The sequence below is a fragment of the Rattus norvegicus genome, chromosome 9 (genome assembly GCF_021556685.1).
Source record: "Rattus norvegicus strain SHRSP/BbbUtx chromosome 9, alternate assembly SHRSP_T2T, whole genome shotgun sequence".
Lineage (NCBI taxonomy): Eukaryota > Metazoa > Chordata > Mammalia > Rodentia > Muridae > Rattus > Rattus norvegicus.
Genome location: NC_141542.1, coordinates 122,944,615 through 122,966,305, shown reverse-complemented (window position 1 = coordinate 122,966,305; position 21,691 = coordinate 122,944,615). Strand labels below are relative to the sequence as shown.

The 21,691-nt window shown below is 43.3% G+C and overlaps 1 protein-coding gene across 7 annotated transcripts in view; it reads left to right on the top strand.

The window, feature by feature from the left end:
- Positions 1–21,691, top strand: part of Arhgap28 (Rho GTPase activating protein 28) — a 166,928-nt gene that overhangs the window by 110,576 nt on the left and 34,661 nt on the right. For all 7 annotated transcript variants that reach the window (XM_087565625.1, XM_087565628.1, XM_087565630.1 and 4 more), the window contains exons 3-5: positions 180–397; positions 11,821–11,910; positions 17,630–17,719. In XM_087565625.1, the coding sequence (XP_087421751.1) occupies positions 180–397; positions 11,821–11,910; positions 17,630–17,719 (398 nt within the window). The remainder of the gene's footprint in view (positions 1–179; positions 398–11,820; positions 11,911–17,629; positions 17,720–21,691) is intronic.

The following is a 21,691-nucleotide window of genomic DNA, read 5'->3' as shown; positions in this document are numbered from 1 at the left end:
CTTTGGAGCTAGAGGCAGGAAGATCTCGAGTTCAAGACCTTGTCTCAAAGCTGCAACCGAAAGACGACTTTATAGAATTTATTGATACATCTGACTGTCTGATGTATAGAGATGTAGTGGCATGTGTTGTCAGTCCTCTAGAAAAGACCCTAACCTGCCTTGCTCATGCTGTTCCCCAGAAGGAGAACTTGAAGCAGAGTGGCTACAAGATGTGGGATTGTCGACCCTGATCTCCGGTGACGAAGAGGAAGACGGTAAAGCCCTCCTGTCCACGTTGACTCGGACACAAGCAGCTGCAGTGAAGAAGAGATACAACACGTACACCCAGACTCTGAGGAAAAAGAACAAGCAAGCCATCAGGGATGTCAGAGACGTCTTTGGAGTCAGCGAATCTCCTGTACGTAGCAACCGTTTTGTTCTCAGAAGGCGTTTGCTGAGGTCTCGGGGTGGGAGCATGTAGCAGAGATGGGAAAACACCTCAGATAGTGCTGGTCCTTGTTAGCTCTCAGAGGGAACTAGAGCTAACAGCAGGCTCACAGCATCCTACACCCTGGAGCGAGTGATCAGTTGTCTTTAGGGCTGCTTTTCCTGCAGACCAGGTTTACTCCCTTCTATGTTGAAGTTAGAGAATAACTTCTTTGATAGTGAAATGAACCTTTAAGGTTGGGAGGCTCAGGAGATTCTGTGCCTTGCACAGAGGCTCTAGGGAAATATCCAAGGCTTGTAAGCAAGGCCAAGTGGGTTTTAAATGGTGGTTGAGAGATGAATAGAGAACCTCTAGGTTTAGAAATTCCAATATGATAAAAACTGGAAGACATGAGAACCAATCAAATGAATGATTAAAAACAAAGAGAGGGGGGCTGGGGATTTAGCTCAGTGGTAGAGCGCTTACCTAGGAAGCGCAAGGCCCTGGGTTCGGTCCCCAGCTCCGAAAAAAAGAACCAAAAAAAAAAAAAAAAAAAAAAACCAAAGAGAGGGAAGTGTCATGGTTCTTTTGAGAAATGGCTGATTGGCATTCCACCTTGACCATAGTTGTTCAGTGCCCCTGCTGGTGCCATTAGTCATCCCACTCTCCCATTTCTATGTCAGCTTGACTAATAGTTCTTCCAGTGTACTCTTCCTTGACTAATAGTTCTTCCAGTGTACTCTTCTTGACTAATAGTTCTTCCAGTGTACTCTTCCTTGACTAATAGTTCTTCCAGTGTACTCTTCTTGACTAATAGTTCTTCCAGTGTACTCTTCCTTGACTAATAGTTCTTCCAGTGTACTCCTCCTTAACTAATAGTTCTTCCAGTGTACTCTTCCTTGACTAATAGTTCTTCCAGTGTACTCTTCTTGACTAATAGTTCTTCCAGTGTACTCTTCCTTGACTAATAGTTCTTCCAGTGTACTCTTCTTGACTAATGGTTCTTCCAGTGTACTCTTCCTTGACTAATAGTTCTTCCAGTGTACTCTTCCTTGACTAATGGTTCTTCCAGTGTACTCTTCCTTGACTAATAGTTCTTCCAGTGTACTCTTCCTTGACTAATGGTTCTTCCAGTGTACTCTTCCTTGACTAATAGTTCTTCCAGTGTACTCTTCCTTGACTAATAGTTCTTCCAGTGTACTCTTCCTTGACTAATAGTTCTTCCAGTGTACTCTTCCTTGACTAATGGTTCTTCCAGTGTACTCTTCCTTGACTAATGGTTCTTCCAGTGTACTCTTCCTTGACTAATAGTTCTTCCAGTGTACTCTTCTTGACTAATGGTTCTTCCAGTGTACTCTTCCTTGACTAATAGTTCTTCCAGTGTACTCTTCCTTGACTAATAGTTCTTCCAGTGTACTCTTCCTTGACTAATAGTTCTTCCAGTGTACTCTTCCTTGACTAATAGTTCTTCCAGTGTACTCTTCTTGACTAATGGTTCTTCCAGTGTACTCTTCCTTGACTAATAGTTCTTCCAGTGTACTCTTCCTTGACTAATAGTTCTTCCAGTGTACTCTTCCTTGACTAATAGTTCTTCCAGTGTACTCTTCCTTGACTAATAGTTCTTCCAGTGTACTCTTCCTTGACTAATGGCTCTTCCAGTGTACTCTTCCTTGACTAATGGTTCTTCCAGTGTACTCTTCCTTGACTAATAGTTCTTCCAGTGTACTCTTCCTTGACTAATAGTTCTTCCAGTGTACTCTTCCTTGACTAATAGTTCTTCCAGTGTACTCTTCCTTGACTAATGGTTCTACCAGTGTACTCTTCTTTGACTAATGGTTCTTCCAGTGTACTCTTCCTTGACTAATAGTTCTTCCAGTGTACTCTTCCTTGACTAATAGTTCTTCCAGTGTACTCTTCCTTGACTAATAGTTCTTCCAGTGTACTCTTCCTTGACTAATAGTTCTTCCAGTGTACTCTTCTTTGACTAATGGTTCTTCCAGTGTACTCTTCCTTGACTAATGGTTCTTCCAGTGTGCTCTTCCTTGACTAATGGTTTTTTCCAGTGTACTCTTCCTTCTCTCATTGTGCCATTTCAAAGTTGCATGACAGTGTGTCTTGGAACAACAGATATTTATTAGATGCATTCTGTATGCACGATCCCAACAGATAATTATTGAATGCATTCTACGTGCATGATCCCTTACCAGATGCTATGCAGAGAGGATTCATGAGACTTTGGGTTCATAAGTACACAGAATGAAAGAAATTTGGTACTGTGCCACATCACAGAGATTTAATATTCTGCTGGAGGGAAATTCAGTTATTGCATCAGATTTAGGATTCTTGTGTATCATATTGCAGTATCAGTCTTGACATAACTTAAAGGCACCAAGGATGGTAGCAAATGTCTTAGTTAGGGTTACTCTTTTTGTGAAAAGACACCATGACCAAGGCAACTCTTATAAAGGAAAGCATTTAAGTGGGGTTGGTTTACAGGTTCAGAGGTTTAGTTCATTATCGTCATGGTGGGGAATATGGTGGCATGCATGGCCCAGAAGAAGTAGCTGAGGGCTACATTCTGATCTGCAGGCTGAGGGTGGGTAGGGAGGAGAGATCTGCTGGGCTTAGTGTGGACTTTGAGTCTCAAAGACCACCCCTAGCTACACACTTCCTCCCATGAGGCCACACCTCCTCCCACAAGACCACACCCCTTCCAACAACAGCATACCCCTTAATCCTTTTGATTGGTCTCAAATAGTGCCAGGTAACTAAGCCATCAAATATATGAACCATTGGTGGCCACCATGGGTAGCAATCATGGGCGAAGTCTCCAATTAGAATCATTTCAGATTGTATCTTCTTCTTAGATATATTTATCATAAAAAGTAGTTGCCAGGGAGCTTGCATATATATGCCTTGTTAACACACACAGCTGTGATAACATTAACTGTCTTTCAGAACTTCCTAAAATGATAGTGATGGTCGCTTTCTATTCTGTCTAATGTGACAGCCTCCAGCGCATTTGGAAAAGGCAGTTTAACTGAAGCTGAAATTTTGTTTAATCTTAATTGATCGAAATCAAAACAGTCACATATGACTTGTAACTCATGTGTTGGGCAGTGAGTTCTAGAATCTTCCGTCGTCTGTTACAATTCGATACCTTGGCTGGGTGCTGTGAGTTCTGTGACATTTGGCCTTTCAGCTCCGTTGAAGTCTTTCAGGATGGAAGGATTGTTTTCTTCTCCAGAAGTAGAGTAAAGATGGCTTCTGTACCTTGAAGCCAGGGCTTTGGCTGTGGGTTTCCTGGCAAAGATGCCTGCCAATGAAAAATTTGCCCCGATAGATTCAACTCCCTGGGTTGCTTTTCTGTTGTTTCTGGGATCGGATTACAATAGTCTTTAAATTTTTTTCCTACCCACTTTCTTTAAAAACAAAACAAAACAAACAAACAAAAAAACCTATTTCCAACTCTACTCCACCATACTGAGGTAGCATGGATCTATGGACTTATCCTGAATTCTATATGGAAAATGCCACCCGTGGGCTCCTCTTTGGCTACTTGTTCTCCACCTGGTAGTACTCTGTTGAGAGTCTGAGGGACCTTTAGGAAGTTGGGGCTGGTTGGTGGAAGTAGGTCAAAGGGCCAGGCCTTTGAAGATTATTATCCACACCCCTTCCTGGTTTGCCAAGAGGCATACAGACTCTCTGTGTGTTCCTACCAAGAGCTGAACTATTCCACAATGCCTTTCCTTCCATGATAGGCTGAAACCATGAGACCAAGTCACTGTTCTTTAAATCGTGAGGGTTAGGATGTGCTCACAGACATAGAGGTAATTAATACCATAGACTGAATTTCTAGCAACAATACAAAATAGATCTAGAGCTCTTTGTGGCCAACTCCGTCTTTGATTCTGACCCTCCCTGAAGGAACATTTAAAGGGAACACTTGTACCTTGGGTCTTTCAGTGCAAACAGTGAAGTTTTTCTCAGGTGCAACCTGCTTTTAACTGTTTCTTCCCAGCGGCCAATGAGCCTAGTTTATCACACACAAGAGAGCATGGCCTCAGAGCCTTCCTTTTCTCTGCCTTAGTCTTCAGGTGTACCCCAGTTTCAGAGAGAAATGAGAATGATGGATGAGGTAAGGGGTGGATAGCTGCAAGCAAAAAAAAAAAAGAGCCAAGGAGCCCAGTATTGAATGTGCTGCTTTAAAACTCCAGGCTGTTCCTTACCACAGCTAAATGTCGAGTAAACCTGGTGTTTGAAAGAACACCTTTTGGGTATGCATGGTCTGATGCTTTCCCTAAAAGATTTTAGCATCTTCTGTGAATAAAGAAACTCAGAACCTTGTAAGGAATGCACTGGGACTCTTTCAACTTTTCGTTTTAATTTAATGATATAAATACCAATTTCCGTCTATCATCTTGCTTCGTATCTGTCCTGGTTTGTTTGCCCTCTCTTTCCTCCTCTCTCCTCCCTCCTCCCTCCCTCTGCTGCTTCTGGATCTGCCTCCTCTCTTCCCATTCCTTCCTTTCTCTTTCTCACTTTGGTTCTTTCTCCCTCTTTCCTTTCCTCTCTTTTTTTGGTGTCAACATCAATTGAATATTCACCTAATATTTTCTATTTCACTTCCTCAGTACATTTCTTTTCAAAACATATGCCTCCCACCTGAGTGCATGTATGTGTGTGTGTCTGTGTGCCCACATGCATGTATATGTGTTTGTGCACATGAGTGTTTGTGTCTGTGTGTTCGTGTGTGTGTCTGTGTCTGTATGTCTGTATGCCTGCCTGCATGCATGCATGTATATTTATTTGTGTGTTTGCGAGAGTGTGCTTGTGTCCATGACGTAGTTACCACAGTGTGCTGTGCTTGTAGCGGTCAGTGGACAGCTTCCATGATTTTCTCCTAGCCTGTGAGTCCTGGGGAGTGAACTCAAGTCACCAGGCTTGGCCACAGCCACCTTTACCTGCTGAGCCAGCTCACTGTCCCCGAGCCTCTCAGTTCCATAGGAATATTCTGCACTGGTCTTAAACATGTGGCTTGTATCAGTGTTCTTAACTAGTGGAGACATGAACTGAATAGTTTGAAAAAATAGATGCTCAAACTATATTAATTTTCTTAAAGTTTTCCTACATCAAATTCCGAGTTTAAATTCACCTTCCTTCTGAATTGCAATCTTCGGTCTTCTGTCATGAGCCATCCCTGGGAAGGTGTCACAGCTACGTCGGTGAGCTCTGCTCCTTCATTGGATAGAAGTTTATTTTTATTTTCCTCTTGGGATTTGAAATTGTGCCAGCTCCACCTTTTTGCACAATTCATTGTGTCTGCATCAAATGAAGACTTTGAGCACTAACAAACGGTTGAATAGCTATAAGCTCCTTTCGCTGGCGCATGGTCTCCCGGGCACCTGCTGGAAGGTCGTTGGGATTGGATGAATCTCTGTGTCTCATGATTCTCTTTTGATTCCAGGGCTTGTTTGTTCGTTTGTTCGTTTGCTGTATGCCTTCATTTTGCATTCTTGACAAACCTCATCTGTGAAAGTCAGCAGTGTGGCCATGGTTGAATTTGCACTTAGGGATTTCACAAATCTTCAGAATTTAGTACTCATTCATCTACGAAGGTTCTCCCTTCCCTTTATTTCTCTTTCATTAGAGTAATCTGTCCTTTGGTGTCCTTGGTTTTGTGCACAGGGATTAAACCCAGGGCTTACACAGGCCAGAGAAGCATCCTACCCTGGCTTCCCTCCCCCATTCCTGCTTCTTGGCTGTAGGGACCAACTAGTGGTCTGAGGACAGCAGCTCCAGCCTAAACCATGAAGGCCTGTGCTTCTCTGTGAGCCGTTTCCTTCCGGGTAGTGTGTTTACTTTTAGAGCCATTGTTTTGCATTTCCATTGTTACCGTGAAATTGATTTCTCATCCCCGGCTTTTGATGTGTGCTTCTTCATGGAACACTACATTGATTGCCTGTGATTAGTAGAATTAGTGCTTCTTACGTGGTCAGAAGGGACTGCTTTCGCACAGAAACGTCGCAGTGTAAAGGATCTGTGTCCTGTGGGTGGACAAATGCGTCGCCTGCCGCCTGTTGCTTTAAGTCACATGACGACACCGATGCCTGAGTGACAAGATGCCCAAAGAACTCTTGTTTTCTTTACAGGCAGAGCAAACTTCCCCTTTTGTACTTTTGTCCCTGTCTGTTAAAAGGGCCCCAGCTGAGGTACAGTTCAGCTGCCCTGCTGTCCGAGGACACGGCTTCCTCATCGGAACAGCCCTGCCAGTGAAGGGCAGACACTGTGGGAGTACTTGGTTTTTCAGCAGTCCAGCAGGGAAAGGCCCTGGCTCTGCCCTGTGCCAAGAAAAACGGGTTTGTGTTTTTCATCAGTTTTTAAAATTAGGTTATATCTGAACTTTTTTGCATTTCTTTCTGAAGGCGAGGGTTTGGGGGCTGAACATCTCAACTCCTGGTCATTTGGCTATGATACTGTTTTCCAGGTTGAGGATCTCCCAACAGCACTGAGCCACTTCCCAGGTTTAAGGGACTCAGTGTTGCTCTCTTCCGTTTTCCTTTGGTGCCTTTGTCCAGGCTGGGATTCTCCCTACGTTATCAAACCTTCTTTTTTTCCTTTGTAATCTTCCAGGAACTTCCTATAACTTCTTTTATGCTGATGAAATGTGGAGTGCTTCCCAGATCTAAGCTTTCAAAGGATACTGTATCTTCTGATGCTGAGAGGAAGAGAAGAGTGTGTGTGTGTGTGTGTGTGTGTGTGTGTGTGTGTGTCTGTATATGTATGTGTGTATGTATGTGTGTGTGTGTCTGTGTCTGTGTGTCTGTATATGTATGTGTGTATGTATGTGTGTGTGTCTGTGTCTGTGTGTGTCTCTGTGTGTCTGTGTGTGTCTGTGTGTGTGTTGTTCACTTGATCCAATTCTCTAGTACGTATTAACTAGTTCCTTTAAACCCTATTTTGTTTTTCTCCCCCTTTAGAAAGAACTCTATGATTGTTGCTGGAAACAGAAAGCATGGGTCAGGCAGGCTGAGGAAGAACTATTTTTATAGGCCCAAATCTATTTTATGATTTCACCAGATAGGCAGCAAATTAGTTTCCCAGTGGTGTCCTGTAATAAGGGATTAAGGGTTTGGCTCTTGTGTGAGTACAGCCATGACATTCTAAATCAGAAATTCTAAGCCCACCTCGAGGTGATTAGCACATGGTCTCTACCCAAAGGCATTGCTCTAGGGTTTGGAAAACAGGAATAAATATTCTTTTCACGACACATTTTAATGAGGAAGTCGTTGATCTAATCTATCCCCAATTTCATAATTGGTAAACATTTAGCTAAAGGCATTCCTAATTGGTAATTGTCTCTATAGACATGGTCACGCAGTATGCTTTTGCCTGCTGTGTTGTGTATAATTTATGTATGCATGTGACTGTATGTAACAGCACAGGGAACGGTGAGCTGGTCTAACAGGACTTTTTCTCTTTTCAAGTGGAGCAGGAGGTAGGTAGTCCCTCTCCTTGCTGGGAGCTTGGCTTCCTTTTGTGCCTCTATGCTGCCGCCTTTACTCACAGCCCTCGCCAACCTGCTGACAAGTCGGACAGGCCACTGCAGGCACCGTATCCATGTTCTTGGCAGTTCCTGGAATTGCATCAATGGCTCTGTCCTTCCAGTCTTAACTTCCCTGGAAATTCATCTTGGGAGAATTCCAGGTAGCTCATGACTCAGAGCTACACCGTCGTTAGCTTCAAAGGAAACTGAGATGCTGGTTTTGGTTTTTGGGTTTTTTTGTTTTGTTTTTTGTTTTTGTTTTTGTTATTTTGTTTTTTTCTCTTTAATTAGACATTGAACTTCCTGGGGAGAAAAGTCTAAGATAACATTTATGGACACCACAGACTGGGGATTAGGGATACAGCTAACAGTCCCTTCCACAAAGAAAACTATGCATATTTTCATCCCTAGAATTTAACCCGCTCTCAATACTGATAGGCAAATAATGCCTAACCGCAGTCACGAGTGTGTTATGCATCCATGGCTCCAGCACCCATGATTGGCTGCACAGGTCAGCTCTGTGAGCCTGACTAAGATTGCAGAGGTCATTTCTGTACTAAAATGCACGTTAATTTTTTTAACCTCAGAATTCAAATGATTTTTGTGGTATACCAGGTCATTTTTATAAAAAGTTTGGGATGCAGATCTGAAGAAATGATTATCAGTTATCCTTGGGGAACTAAAGATCCTTTGGTAAAGTAAAGGGAATCGGGCATCAGGAGGTTTGCAGAAGGAATTTATTTATGTTTGTTTGTTTGTTTATTTATTTATTTATTTATTTATTTATTTACTTATGGCCAATCAGGTAAAGTTGGGGGAGAATGTTTATTTACTTTGAAACAATGAAGAAAAGAGATGCAAACTCAGGCATAGATAACCAGATAGTTAATGTATACATGTGATGCTCCCACAATCGGATCGTTTATGTATTCACATGATGCTCCCACACACCCCACTTGAAGGCAAGACTTTCGTTGCCTCCCTCCACCACCCAGTAGTACGTTAGGTCTCTTCAATAGACCTATAGTGTTTCTTTTGTTTTCTAAGGGTAAATGCCATGTGGGAGGCACACGAGTGTGTATGCATGTGGTGGGAGGCACACATGAGTGTGTGTGTATGTGGTGGGAAACACACGTGAGTGTTATGCACGTGGCAGTAGTACATGTTAGCCAACCACGGGACATCTGTGCTGCATAGGGGAGAATGATTTGATGTGTGTTCCATGGAGAGCTAGTCTTTTGCTTTTTTTCTCCCATTCATCCCTTTTGTGTGATCATGAATAATGTGCTTTGGCCCTTACTCAGGGCAGCTGCCCCAGCTCAGGAACCCACCCACAGAAGGTAGCCCGCTTCACTTGGGTGCCTCTCAGACTATGCACCGTGCAGAGAGCTGTGGGTACTCAGGCAGAGAACGGTTGTGTGTGGCCTCTCCACAGAGAAACACTTCACCGCCAACTGTCCTGTGGGCCACTCTCTTGCTCTTTCTGTTCTCTGTGAACTTGTTCACTTCTCTGATTTCCACGGATCTCTCTTTTGCTTGGAAGCGGTGCTATGCTATTCTTGGGCTCAGAATGCCTGTAACTCTACTCACTAGTTTTCCAGGAATTTCTAGTGTCCCGCTTAGATCTGTCCTTATAAAAATGTGTTCCATCAGCGAGTGACTAGGCATGACACCGTGTGTGTGTGTGTGTGTGTGTGTGTCCTGCACTGCCTCATGAGCAGCATCTCCACTTACAAGCTGTCTTTTTTTTTTTTATTTACCTGCTATGTACATGATGAGGGAGGCTGATGAAAACAGCAGTTTCTAAGATCCGACAGAACAGCTTTTGATTTCTGTGATGTCTAGTTCGTTTAATTTTTCAGAAAGCTGATTCAACTGTAGAATATAATATTTATATTATACTGGGATGATGCCTGAGAACATTGCTAAGTCTTAGAGGTTATTATGCATGGGCTCTACAGGGCCTTTGCAAATAGAAACCGTAGCTACCAATACCCTTAATACATCATGAAAACCAGTGACTCTCCAGTATTCCATAGGTGGGTATGGAATATTTGGTTCAGTGTTATGAGTTTATAAAATTCTCAGCCTAATACTAATGTCTTAATTGGATAAAAATACAAGATGTGCCTCCTCCTGACATGAACATATAAACCACTGTGGGATGCAGGCATACGTCCGGTTTTGTTTATTTGTTACTAATGCATATATACATTGAGCTTTATTCAGCCATAAAAACATCGAATTGTGTCCTTTACAGGAAACAGAGGAAGATGAGGATTACAGTGTTATATGAAATTGGCCAGACTCAGAAAAACAAATATCATGTACTTTCTGTAAGCTCAGGTTTGAAGCAGCATGCTTTTATTAGCTACGTCCTGGCAGGGTTAAGCTTCTACTTTAAAGTCTCAAGGTTGGAAGACCAAGGCTGACACAGCAGCCATACATGAATCTGCCAGCTCTCATCTTTCAGTCCTGCTCCTCTCAGTGTTGAGGAGAGTGCAGAGATTCGGAGGATATGCGATATACAGGAAGCACGTCTGTGTTTCCACTGTAGCACTTAGTGCAGTTTGGTCTCTGCTACTTTGTGGGTTCTTCTTTATCCTACCCTTTATCCCCTCCAGTTCTGCCCCCTAACATTAGATAGGAGAGAAAGAAGGATAGAAGGGAGAGAGACTCCTGAATCTAATTTCTTTCCTTTTGTTTCTTCTTTGACCACAGCTACTAACAAACCACAACCAACCTCCCTAAATGGCCAAGAACCACCCAGCCTGCCTCTCCAGGCCCTCACATTTGTGTACTGTATGAAAAGTTCCCAGACTTCAAACGTCACACAATCGCAGAAACTATCTGCAGCTGGCAAAACCATGCTTCTGCTAGAGCATGAGGCAAATCATGGTCAGCTGCTAAGGACAGTCTGGCGCAGCCCCATTTTCCACACCTAGGATTAAAATGAAAGCACATTCTTATAATTTATGTGTTTTTCAAAGAGACAAAAGTTCCAGAATTTTCAAAAATGTCACTACAACAAGTGTTCCATCTGTGGTAGGAAGATCTCTTAAGCTTCCTAAACACTCCTCCAAATAGAATTTTATTTTCTTCCCACTGGATATAACCGTCATGCAGTAACACTGAGTCTTTAGGAGGACGGCATCGTGGGTCAAAATCATGATATCCATACACTCAAAAGAAGAAAAGAGAACGCAGGCAGGCAGCTGGCAGTGCCCGGCTTTAGACCAATTCGGTTGTGGTCCGTGGTATTAGGTATGATTGTTGATGAATTGGTAAGTGCCATATAAACACAGTGTCTTAGTCAGGGTTTCTGTTCCTGTACAAAACATCATGACCAATAAGGAAGTTGAGGAGGAAAGGGTTCATTCAGCTTACACTTCCACATTGCTGTTCATCACCAAAGAAAATCAGGACTGGAACTCAAGCAGGTCAGGAAGCAGAGGCCATGGAGGGATGTTACTTACTGGCTTGCTTCCCCTGGCTTGCTCAGCTTGCTTTCTTATAGAACCCGGGACCACCAGCACAGGGACAGCACCACCCACAATGGGCTGGGTCCTCCCACCCTTGATCACTAATTGAGAAAATGCCTTACAGCTGGATCTCATGGAGGCATTTCCTCAAGGGAGGCTCCTTTCTCTGTGATAACTCCAGCTTGTGTCAAGTTGACACAAAAGCAGTACACACAGGTAGCCATGAACTCTGTGAGTCTTTGTGCAATTATATGAATCACACACACACACTTGTGTGTGTGTGTGTGTGTGTGTGTGTGTGTGTGGTTAGCTCTGCTGTAATGCACAGTGAAATACATGACCATGTTTGCAGCAATGAGAAAATGACTTTTACTTGCTTTCCTTAGCCTAGTGATTCTTGTGAGCACGCTACTCAGTTGGACAGTACCAAGGAAGAGAAGGATCTGCCAGGCGTTACCAAGACAAGCAGACCTCTGGTAAGTTATGGGGGAGGGATAGGGATGCCAATGAAGCCGTTTCTTCAAGACAGTCTTGCAGAACTTTAAAACAATGCAGTGTGGTTGAAGTGGTTGGACAGTCGAATCTGTTAACACTCCTGGTCAGTCCCTACTTCTCATCGGTTTCTAAGAAAAACATTCAGCGGCAAACCAGCCCAAGTTAATAGGTAACTACACAACTACACATTCTATAAAAACAGACATGCAACTCAGTCACTCAGTAGTCACTCGGCGGTGGGATTTCCTTTCTTTTCCGTTCTTCCCCTTTCCTTGCCTGCTTCCCACCTTCTGTCATCATACCCATGTCACACATGACACCTCACACATGACACCTCACACCCACAATGGAAGAGCCCAGTGAGATGGGGCAATGGCCAAGGTTCCATCTCCGTTTGGGGCTCTCTGAAGCTTTTCACATATGTGTGTCTACTGACGGTACAGTCATAGCGTGTGGAGATGAATCACAAACTAATACTGTGTGAGAGAGGCCAGACAATGCGTTCGACCAGCATAAAAATACAAGAAGTAGGCACTAACCCACAGTGATGGCGAGACCATCAATGACTTCCTGGGGACTGGGATAAAGAAAGGAGGGAAGGACAGATCTCCCAGAGGGCATGAACATATTTTAGGGTGCTGGTGACATTCACCATCTTGACCATAGTAATGACTGATTCCATAGGATCTAAGTGTTGGTCAACATTTTAAATTAATTTCATCAAATTATGTGTTTTATATACATAAACGTTGAGTTTAGTTGTACGGTTAATTATACATCAACTGTATCCCAAACAACTGGTTAAAATCCGACCCATAGTAAATATTATAAGTTCATTAGTAACCCAGGTGTTTACTTTGCAGTCCACCGCTTACAGAGCGTTAATGGATGTCCGTATTCTGTACGGTTGATCTTTGACTGACTCACAGATGGCATTAGGATTGGGTACTCGTAAAGGATTTACAGTCTAATTGCTATCTTTGGAATCCTAGTCTAGAGATCACTTCTCAGAGAGCTGAAAGGAGACGTTTTTCTTATGCTCAGTCAACACAGATGAAGTATTTATTGGAGAGGTTAGTTTACTGAAGAGCAGAGTAGTCAATCTAGTTTACTGCCAGTGTCTTGGATGAAAAATCAAATCCAGTGCCTGTCATTGACTCATAACTCACTGAAAAATAGGACCATGCCATCTGTTCTGAGTCACCAGTTGCATCTGCATGTTTTTCTTATGGAAGAAGATATATGGAACCTTTATTTAAACAAGTAGGAGTTTGTTTTAATCACAGATTAAGAAACTGATGATTAATACCCCCCCCCAACAAAATCAGCAGTTGCAAACAGCATGGGAACCGACTCCTTCAGCTGGTGGCTTGAGTCCTTATCCCAACCCTGTGCTGAGGAAACCAAGCTGATGTCCCCAGGAGCATTGGCCACCTGTGTTCACATAGATCTTCCATTACCTAGAAAAATTTGCACAGTGGAATTTCTCTTATTTTCCACAGTCAGACTGTAGCATCCTTCCTAGACAAAGGGCTTCTTCCTCTAGTTGTTTAGACTCTATTCTCTTAAAAATGAGTTATCTGGGTTTCTCATTTAAATGTTCAGTTGTATTTTGTGGGTCTTGTGAGTCTGAACTTTGACAAATATCTTGCTCTTTTTTTCATTCATTCTGGTCACCCTCAGTGAGTCTTTCCCCTCTGAGGGCTGCTTTCTCTCTTTAGCCGCTGGAGATTTTCTTCTGTTTTATCTTGGATTAAATTTTCTCCTCAGTTCCTGCGGTTCATCTTAAAGCATTGCATTTGCTTTGCTTGAATCGTATGCTACTGCTTGCTGATTTTTACCTCACGTCAGTCTCCTGGCCATGCATTTTATACTTTTTCAACATTATCCTTCAAATTAGTACATTCTTTTCTTGCTCAGAATTGTGTGATTATTTAGGTTTCCATCTCTTTGTGTAGATTTCAGAAAACATATTTGTATTTTCCAAGGGAAAAAAAAACCTTCTCTTTAAGTTCCTCTAACCGTTGTACAGTGATATATTCTGAATGAGAATGGCCCCTTAAATCTTTGAAGATACAAGTTGTTATGTCTATGCCGTCTTGAAACTGACGCAGAACTTACAAATCACACATGACTCTTTAGTTGTGTCATTCAACTGGTTTTGACAAATGTTCTCCCCAGAAAGACAGTCAATGTAAGCATAGAAAATGGCCATCACCACACCAAAGGCTCTCCCGTCCTAGTCAGTGGACGCTCCTTCTTTGCTTCACGGGCACACTGTGATGACTGACATCTTTGCTCGTTTTCATCTCCGTTGAAGTAGAGTTTTACATACAAGATTGTATCTGCTTTGTTTCCCTCATGACTATGATTTTAAGATCATCCAATTTGTTACATATTCTGTTGTAGCAGATAACATTCCATTTGATAACAATGCCTCCCGTTGCTGTATCTGTTTACCTGATGATGGACGTTTGGATTGCTTCCAGTCTGGGCTATTATGAGTAATGCTGTCATGAACAGTCATGTAGCTGAAAGGTGTGTACTCATGTCTGTATAAAGAGCCCACGTGATTCAGATTGTTGCCAAACGCTAAGGACACACAAGCATCCTCACACACAGCATCAGCACACACAGAATTAGGACACACAGCATCAGCACACACTGCCGTCAGCAGGGAGTAATTTGATAAGTTAAATCCAACAGAGCAAAATTCTGTCAGAATTCAAAAAGACTACAGTTAGAAATCACACCCAGGGTAGTTTCTATGTGTATCTTGTGTGGAAGATGCTGTCAGTTAGCTCTGGTGTGCATGGATGATGAGTTCACATGAGAAACAAAATAACTACCACGTAAATGGTTTTTTCAGTATCTTCAGTGCCTACTAAGATATGAACATTTAGTGCTTTCCCCAAACTTTCCAAAGGTAAATGTTTTGTGTGGAGAACATGAACTTTGAAGAATTCAAACAGGGAACTAGCCACGCCTAAGTGAACACCCTCTGGTCAGGGAACTGGTGCACTCCCACTGGGGGCATCTAGAGTTCCAGTAATGGGAGCACCTCTGGTCAAGTCTGCGGTCCTAGAGTTTATTCTTGTCTGCCTCCCATGCCTTCCACATCCCACTCCCCTCAACCCAGTGAACCAAAGCCCTCAGCACAGCAAGGGGAAACTACCAGACACACAGGCTCCCACAAGGGAGGTCTCAGTACTCGTTGCTCCTGCACTGTTTGGAGCAGGACTGGAATTCATTGACTTTTCAATTGATTCATGTAGGAAATCATTTCGTTTCCTTTGTAGCTAAGTGGATTTGGTTTCCTCAGAGGCAGAATTGTTTCTGTGTTAGTGGCAGTCAGCTTTAAAGTGTGTAAAGTGGGTGGGAGCAGGCAAGCCCTCCCCAGATGCAAAATCAGAGAGAGGAAGGTGCTGTCCCACTTCCTGGAAAGCCAGGTCACTATTGTTCTCTCTCCAGTGCCTTTCCCTGTGACCCTTGAGACCTCTTCTCTCTTGTGCTAATAGTGCACTCACCCACAAAGCACTCGGTTGACTTTATTTAGGTAATAGGCTTTGTATTTTCCTCTGATTGTGTTTAAGAGCTGTGTATGTAAGGGAGAAGTCTGCCTACCATCTATGTTTGCAACCATTCTTAATTATTTCCTGCATCCGCCCCTCCCCATTTGTTCATTCTTCATTATTATCTTGTTTTTCTCGTCTTTTCCAAGAAATTCACCCTCATGATACTTAATTTTTTTTTAATATTTCTGTGTATGGGTGTTTGCCCACAGTGTGTTTGCCTACTGTATGTGTACCTGGTGGTCTGGGACTCCAGAAGCGGCCATCGGACTCCTTGGGACTGAAGCCACAGATGTTTGTGAGCCTCCTTGTGGGTGCCTGGAATTGACCTCAGACCCTCTAGAGGAGCAGCCAGTACTCATAACCTCGAATCTGTCTTTCCAACCCTCTGTGCTACTTGGACTGCGGATATTTCTCTTTACTGTTTACTTTCCATCTGGAAAATCCTGTCAGTTGTTCTACTGTGGAATTCTTTGCTGAACTAACTCCAGGGTTGTGAAAGATTGGTTCCATATAAAATCGTCTGTCATTTGTGGTGGTTTCAGTGGGGGGAGGGACAGATAGTTGTTATTTTGCCACCTTGATTGACTTCCTTCAGGCGGTTCGTGAGTTCCTTTTGTTTCTTTTAAAAGTTCTGCTTTATCTACATCTGTTTGTCTATCATCTATCTATCATCTATCTACCTACCTATCATCTGTGTATCTATTACCTCTCTCTCTCCCTCTCTCTCTCTCTCTCTCTCTCTCTCTCTCTCTCTCCAACCTACCTACCTACCTATCTATCTATCCAACCATCTATTCATTCTGTGTCTATTCTATCATCTTTATTTAACATTTATCTATTATCTATCTGTCTGTAATCCATCTAGCCTATCTATCATCTATCTGTGTATCATCTATCTATCTATCCATCTATCTGATTTATTATTTATTCATGACCAATAAGGTCTCCTATAGCCCAGGCTAGCTTAAGTTCTCTATGTAACCTAGGCTAGCTTCAAGCTCCCTAGGTAGCTGAGGATGGGCTTTAACTCCTTATCCTCCTGCCTCTCTCCATCAAGGACTGGGATCACAGGTGTGTATCACCACACCGACCGCTTTGCTCACTGTTAAAGGAACCAAGAGCGTCTGGAGAAAACAGGGTCAAGTAAAATGACAAGTGAATATTTTTTTGAAGTATTTTGGTTTTCGTAGTTCTCAAGTATATTCAACTTTATCTCATTTCTTAATGCAAGAAAGTTCACGTCTTCATTTTGACAGGTATTGCATACAGTAGCAAAAAAAAAAAAAACCACCTTCAAATCTCTAGCTTTATCAATAAAAATGTGGTATCATTGCAGGTGAATTCTACAAAAAAATTACTCATATAATTTGCTAAAAGAAAGGGCAGGAAAGGAAAAGGAAGGTAGTTTTAATTTACATTCGGATTTAGAACGGGAGGTTCTGTTCTGACAGGGCAGCTGCATGGTCCCAGTCTGACCCACTGTTTTTACCTGTACAGAGCACTTGACAGCTCCATGCTGCTTCTGTGATCTTCTCACAAGCAGACTGAGGACATGTGTGTGTGTGTGTGTGTGTGTGTGTGTGTGTGTGTGTGTGTGTATGATGTCTATATCTACGTATAATATAGTTTGTTAAAACAGGTCTTCCTTTGTACCCCAGGTTGTTATCCAATTCACAGTCCTCCTGCCTCAGCCTCTTGAGTGCTAAGATTAAAAGCACCACATCTGATTCTGTCCCTATTGGTCAGGAAACTGATCTGCCTTAGTTTCCCCAGAAACACTTGAGTAAGGTTATACTTGTGCCTTACTACCCACATTTGCTACGGGATTCCTCTTAGTGCCTTATGGACCTAAATATGAAGGGTTTTGATTTAATACCTAGTAATACACCAAGCTAGAACATGGGGCAGGTAGCAGCAGGTCTGTCTGTTACAGATGTCAGCATCCGCCAGAGGGCCTTGCATTCGGGGTCTCACATGGTGTGGCATGAATGGCCGTATGCAGCTGTGTATACCTGGACAGTCGTGACTTCACACCTGTTACACAATCCCCTGTGGGCAGCAGGAAGCACAGTTGTACTGGAAAGTAACTCTGGAGTAAGAATGGTTCTTTTGTTTCCCCATTTAGCCAGACGATGCTTCTCTCAATAGTACTACCCTATCCAACGGTGCCCAGGATGAAGAAGGTGGTTTTGTGGCCCTCCAGAGTGGTTCCGTGGTAAGTCTTCAATGTCCGCACATTCGAATGTTAGGACAGCAATGTCAGAAGGGAAGAAGAGCCATTTCTTTACAACAGGTGAAGAAAACGTGAACTAGGATTACATATAGCTGCCCAACCACCGTCTGGCAGCTGGAAGGACGCTCAAACTAAGGAACGAATAGATCTTCCTTTTGCCAAGCCTGGGTCGTCTCAGCTACATGAGAGGCCGAAGCAGTGTTAATGAATTCAAGACTGAACAGCTTAGTGAAGCCCTATGCCAAAGATGTTAGAAAAGGGGACTGGAGGGGTGCCAGAAGTGTTTGTGTGTGAGCATGGGGACTTAAGTTTGGTACCCAGTGCGAACGTTAAATCCCAGACGTGGTGGATTGAGATTGTCGTCTTAGCAACAGAGAGTCAGAGACAGGTCCCAGTGAGAGGCCCTGCCTTAAGAAACAATGTGGTTCGCTCCTGAGGAGAAGTAAGCCAAGGCTTGCCCCATGCTCACACACATACACATGTGAGCACGCACACATGAACAGACATGCATACCTCACACACACAAATAATGAATATGAAATAGCAAAAAGGTTAGCGTATAGCTCAAAGGTAGAACAGTTACCCAACATCCAAGAGACCCTAGGTTTGACCTGCAGAATCACAAAAAAGAATGGCAAATATTATGAATTGAAAGGGGACTCGACCAATCAACAGGATTAATATGTAAAAATTGAAGCGAGCTCCTTCCAGTCAAGGGTGGAGGGAGTTGTTAACGGTCATCTCCTTCACGGAGTTCCCACAGAGAATCTCCAGTGGCTCCCTGAGTTCCCTTCACTTCCCCACATTAACCTTCAAGTCCCTTTGTTTCTTGGGGAAGTGAGAGAGCTCCTGCAGGACACTGGAGGTGCTGGACCTTGCCTGCCTGAATTCATTCCCAGCCTGCTTCTGAAGGCTCACCCATTCAAGCTCTCTCTTTGCATAACCCACCCCCAACCTTGAGCAAACGTTATGCTTTTTCATCAAAAATCCATGTCCTTTCCCTCCACTTACACTACTGTGTGCACTAAGTGTCCCTGAGCCGGTTCTCTGCCAGAGAAATGGTAGTAATGGCAGAGCCCTATTTGATGGGATCTTGGTGCTCCATTGATGGGAGGCTGAGCCCAGTGGATGCCCAGAAGAGGTGGTACCTATTCCTGTTCATTCCCCCAGGGCAACAGTTTCTTATTCACTGCCTATCTTGAGGAACAGGATAAGGGATGTTCATGTAGTACCCTGGGGTTCACCCATCATTTGGAAAACCAATGTTGCTAGACACATGTGTCTAAACTGATCTCAAACAAGCAAGCAGTGAGACTGTCTCTAGTTTAGAGATCACCTGAAATCTACCCCCTTCTAATAGGATCCCACTTGGAAACTTCGGTGATCACAGGAGTTACCTGCAGCAGTCCTGCCTGTTCCATTTTGCTCGGATGTCCCATTCTCAGCCCTTCACTAAGAATCTCTGTTTACTATCTCTGCTGGTAGTACCCAGGTACCCAAGCCATCGCTGTGCTTCAGCCTCAGCTTCTCCTCCCTCACCTCTCTTCACATCCATCTGTGGGACCTATAGGTGTTATCTTGTGAATGCATGTGGACTACTTGTACCTGTGTCCTTTGTCACAGTTTCTTCGGTTCAGACACTCTTGGTCACCTTCCTCATTGCTGAGGCAGCCATGTTGACAGCTGCACATCGTGCATCCAAGATGCACTGCACATATTGCTTGACTCTTGTGGGGCTCTCCGATGTGTTCTCAATTACAGGAGAGCTCAAGACCTGCTACATGATCACTTGTCTTGAGGGCATTGGCCCTCAAACACTCCTTGTTCATGGCAAACCAGTGCCTCGTTCATGGCAGCAATGAAGGGTGCACCAAGTGAGTGTGAAGTAGGACGGATCCCTCACTCCGATCCCACGGGAGATGATGGCAGACGTTCCTCGTGCATTTTGGTTTCCCGTGGCAGTTCTGTGAGCACACACTTGTGGGTCCCGTCAGAGTCGTGCAGTTTACAGTCTTCCTTCTTTCCTTCTGGTTTCTCCTCATCATTGATTCCTTTTGGACGTCGATCCAAAGGAATCCTTACTGGCCATACATCGTCCCTTAGAAGGTTGAGGAAGATGTGGGAGCAGAACTGAATCCGATGTGGTAATTACAGAGCTAGAGGCAGAATATACTCATCTATCAATGTTTCACTTAATTTTATTTTTTTTACAAAGTTTTATCTATCTATTATTTATTTATTTATTTTGGTGAAAATCAGATGTCAGTGTGATATAAATAAGACAGTATTAGGGCTAAGACAGTCTCCCTGACAACAGTCTTCAACTTCTGTCACTTTGGGTTGTTATTCAGAGGGTCTTTATTTGTAGATGTCGATTAAAGTGGGGGTTGCTGGGGTTCCCTATGATGCCAACACAGCGTTCACTGTAATTGTGCTGGGAGGTTCTTGGACCTTCACCATGAGGATCCATATTCCACATGTCATCTGTGGTTCTTCCTTGTACGGAAGCGTGGACCACCAGCTGTGAGTCTCTCCAGGGTGGCTGGACTTCTGCCACTTGGCTGAGAGACTGCTGAGGTCTCTGACGTTCCAGATGCTAATCTCCAGCACCTAGATGTCTTGAATGCCTGTACTGCTTCACAATGCACCAAGACCCCAAGTTTTGCCCTAGGGGGAGACCTTGTCCACTAGAATTGGTTTTGTGGAGTGCAATAAACTGACCTCCCATTAGCTCTTCTGGAAGATTTACCTTTGCTGGTACAGTAGTACTCTGTTACCCAGATCTTTATCATTTTCTGTATTGAAATGACCATGAGTAAACCTCCACATCCCTAGAGGTCTGTCTTTGAAATTTGCCAGAATGGAGTTCACCTGCAAGTCTTCCTTTTCCCTTCTGAGGAATCCTTCCTGCCAGATGAACTCAGAGAGACGTCATGCCTTCCTCTTGAAAGGCTCATTAGCGCTTTTCTTCTAATGTTTCATAATTAAGCAGAATATTTGTTCTGGATTTCTAAGCCTCATAATTGCTTTATTGTAGACTGTAGGTTGAATTACATCAAATGATCACCCAGTATTTATCGAAATGAATGTCTTGAATGACAGACTCCTCAACTGCAGATGGGAGATGTTGTATCTGTACTGGATGTGCACAGATGTTTTTTTTTCTTGTCATTCTTTTCTCAGCAGCGTTGACAGCTGAGATGCACAGTGTAATAGCTTTTCACATAGCACTTACACCGTGAGGTACTGTACACAGTGCAGGATGCTTTAAACAACTCAAGAGATGTGCATTGGTCAGACGCAAATGCTATGCTATTGATATCTGTAAGAGTTCTTGGAGCCAATCCCTGCCCAAGAATCACTGGTGGGCAGGTGAAATTATATTATTCTCAGATGATCCCCCAGTCGTAGCAGGAGACTGTTGCTTTGTTTTGTTCTGTTGTACAGTTTTCTTTGAGCATCAGTCCCCCGATGACCTAAAATATCCCAATAGGCTCTACTTGTCAAGGTATCTATCACCTGTCAATAGAAGACCAAGACACGGGCATTTGGAAGATGCAGCATATTAAATTATAGCTGTGGGTGATCTACATGCTGTAATGATAGGTTTTTAGAGCCTGTGTTTTCCTCTAGAAATTGCAGTGTACAGGCATCTGCATGTCAAGACTTGGCCACCTACTTTCATGGGACTTGTACCATTCAGGGATTTTTAAATCTCATTTGAAATCAAGCAGGGATCAAAAGAAACCAGGAGGCTGAGAATCCGAGACTCCCTTGTGCCACCTGCAGCACGTGATACAGGATCTTTCTGCAAGCATTCAGTGATTGCTAAACACACATAAGAATAAAACACGAGGTATCACGGTCTGTGGGAGGAAAGGACAGGTTTTATGTGTGAATTGCTTATAACGGCTTCCTAGAACAGCAATTTCTTGAAGTCACACGTGTTGGATG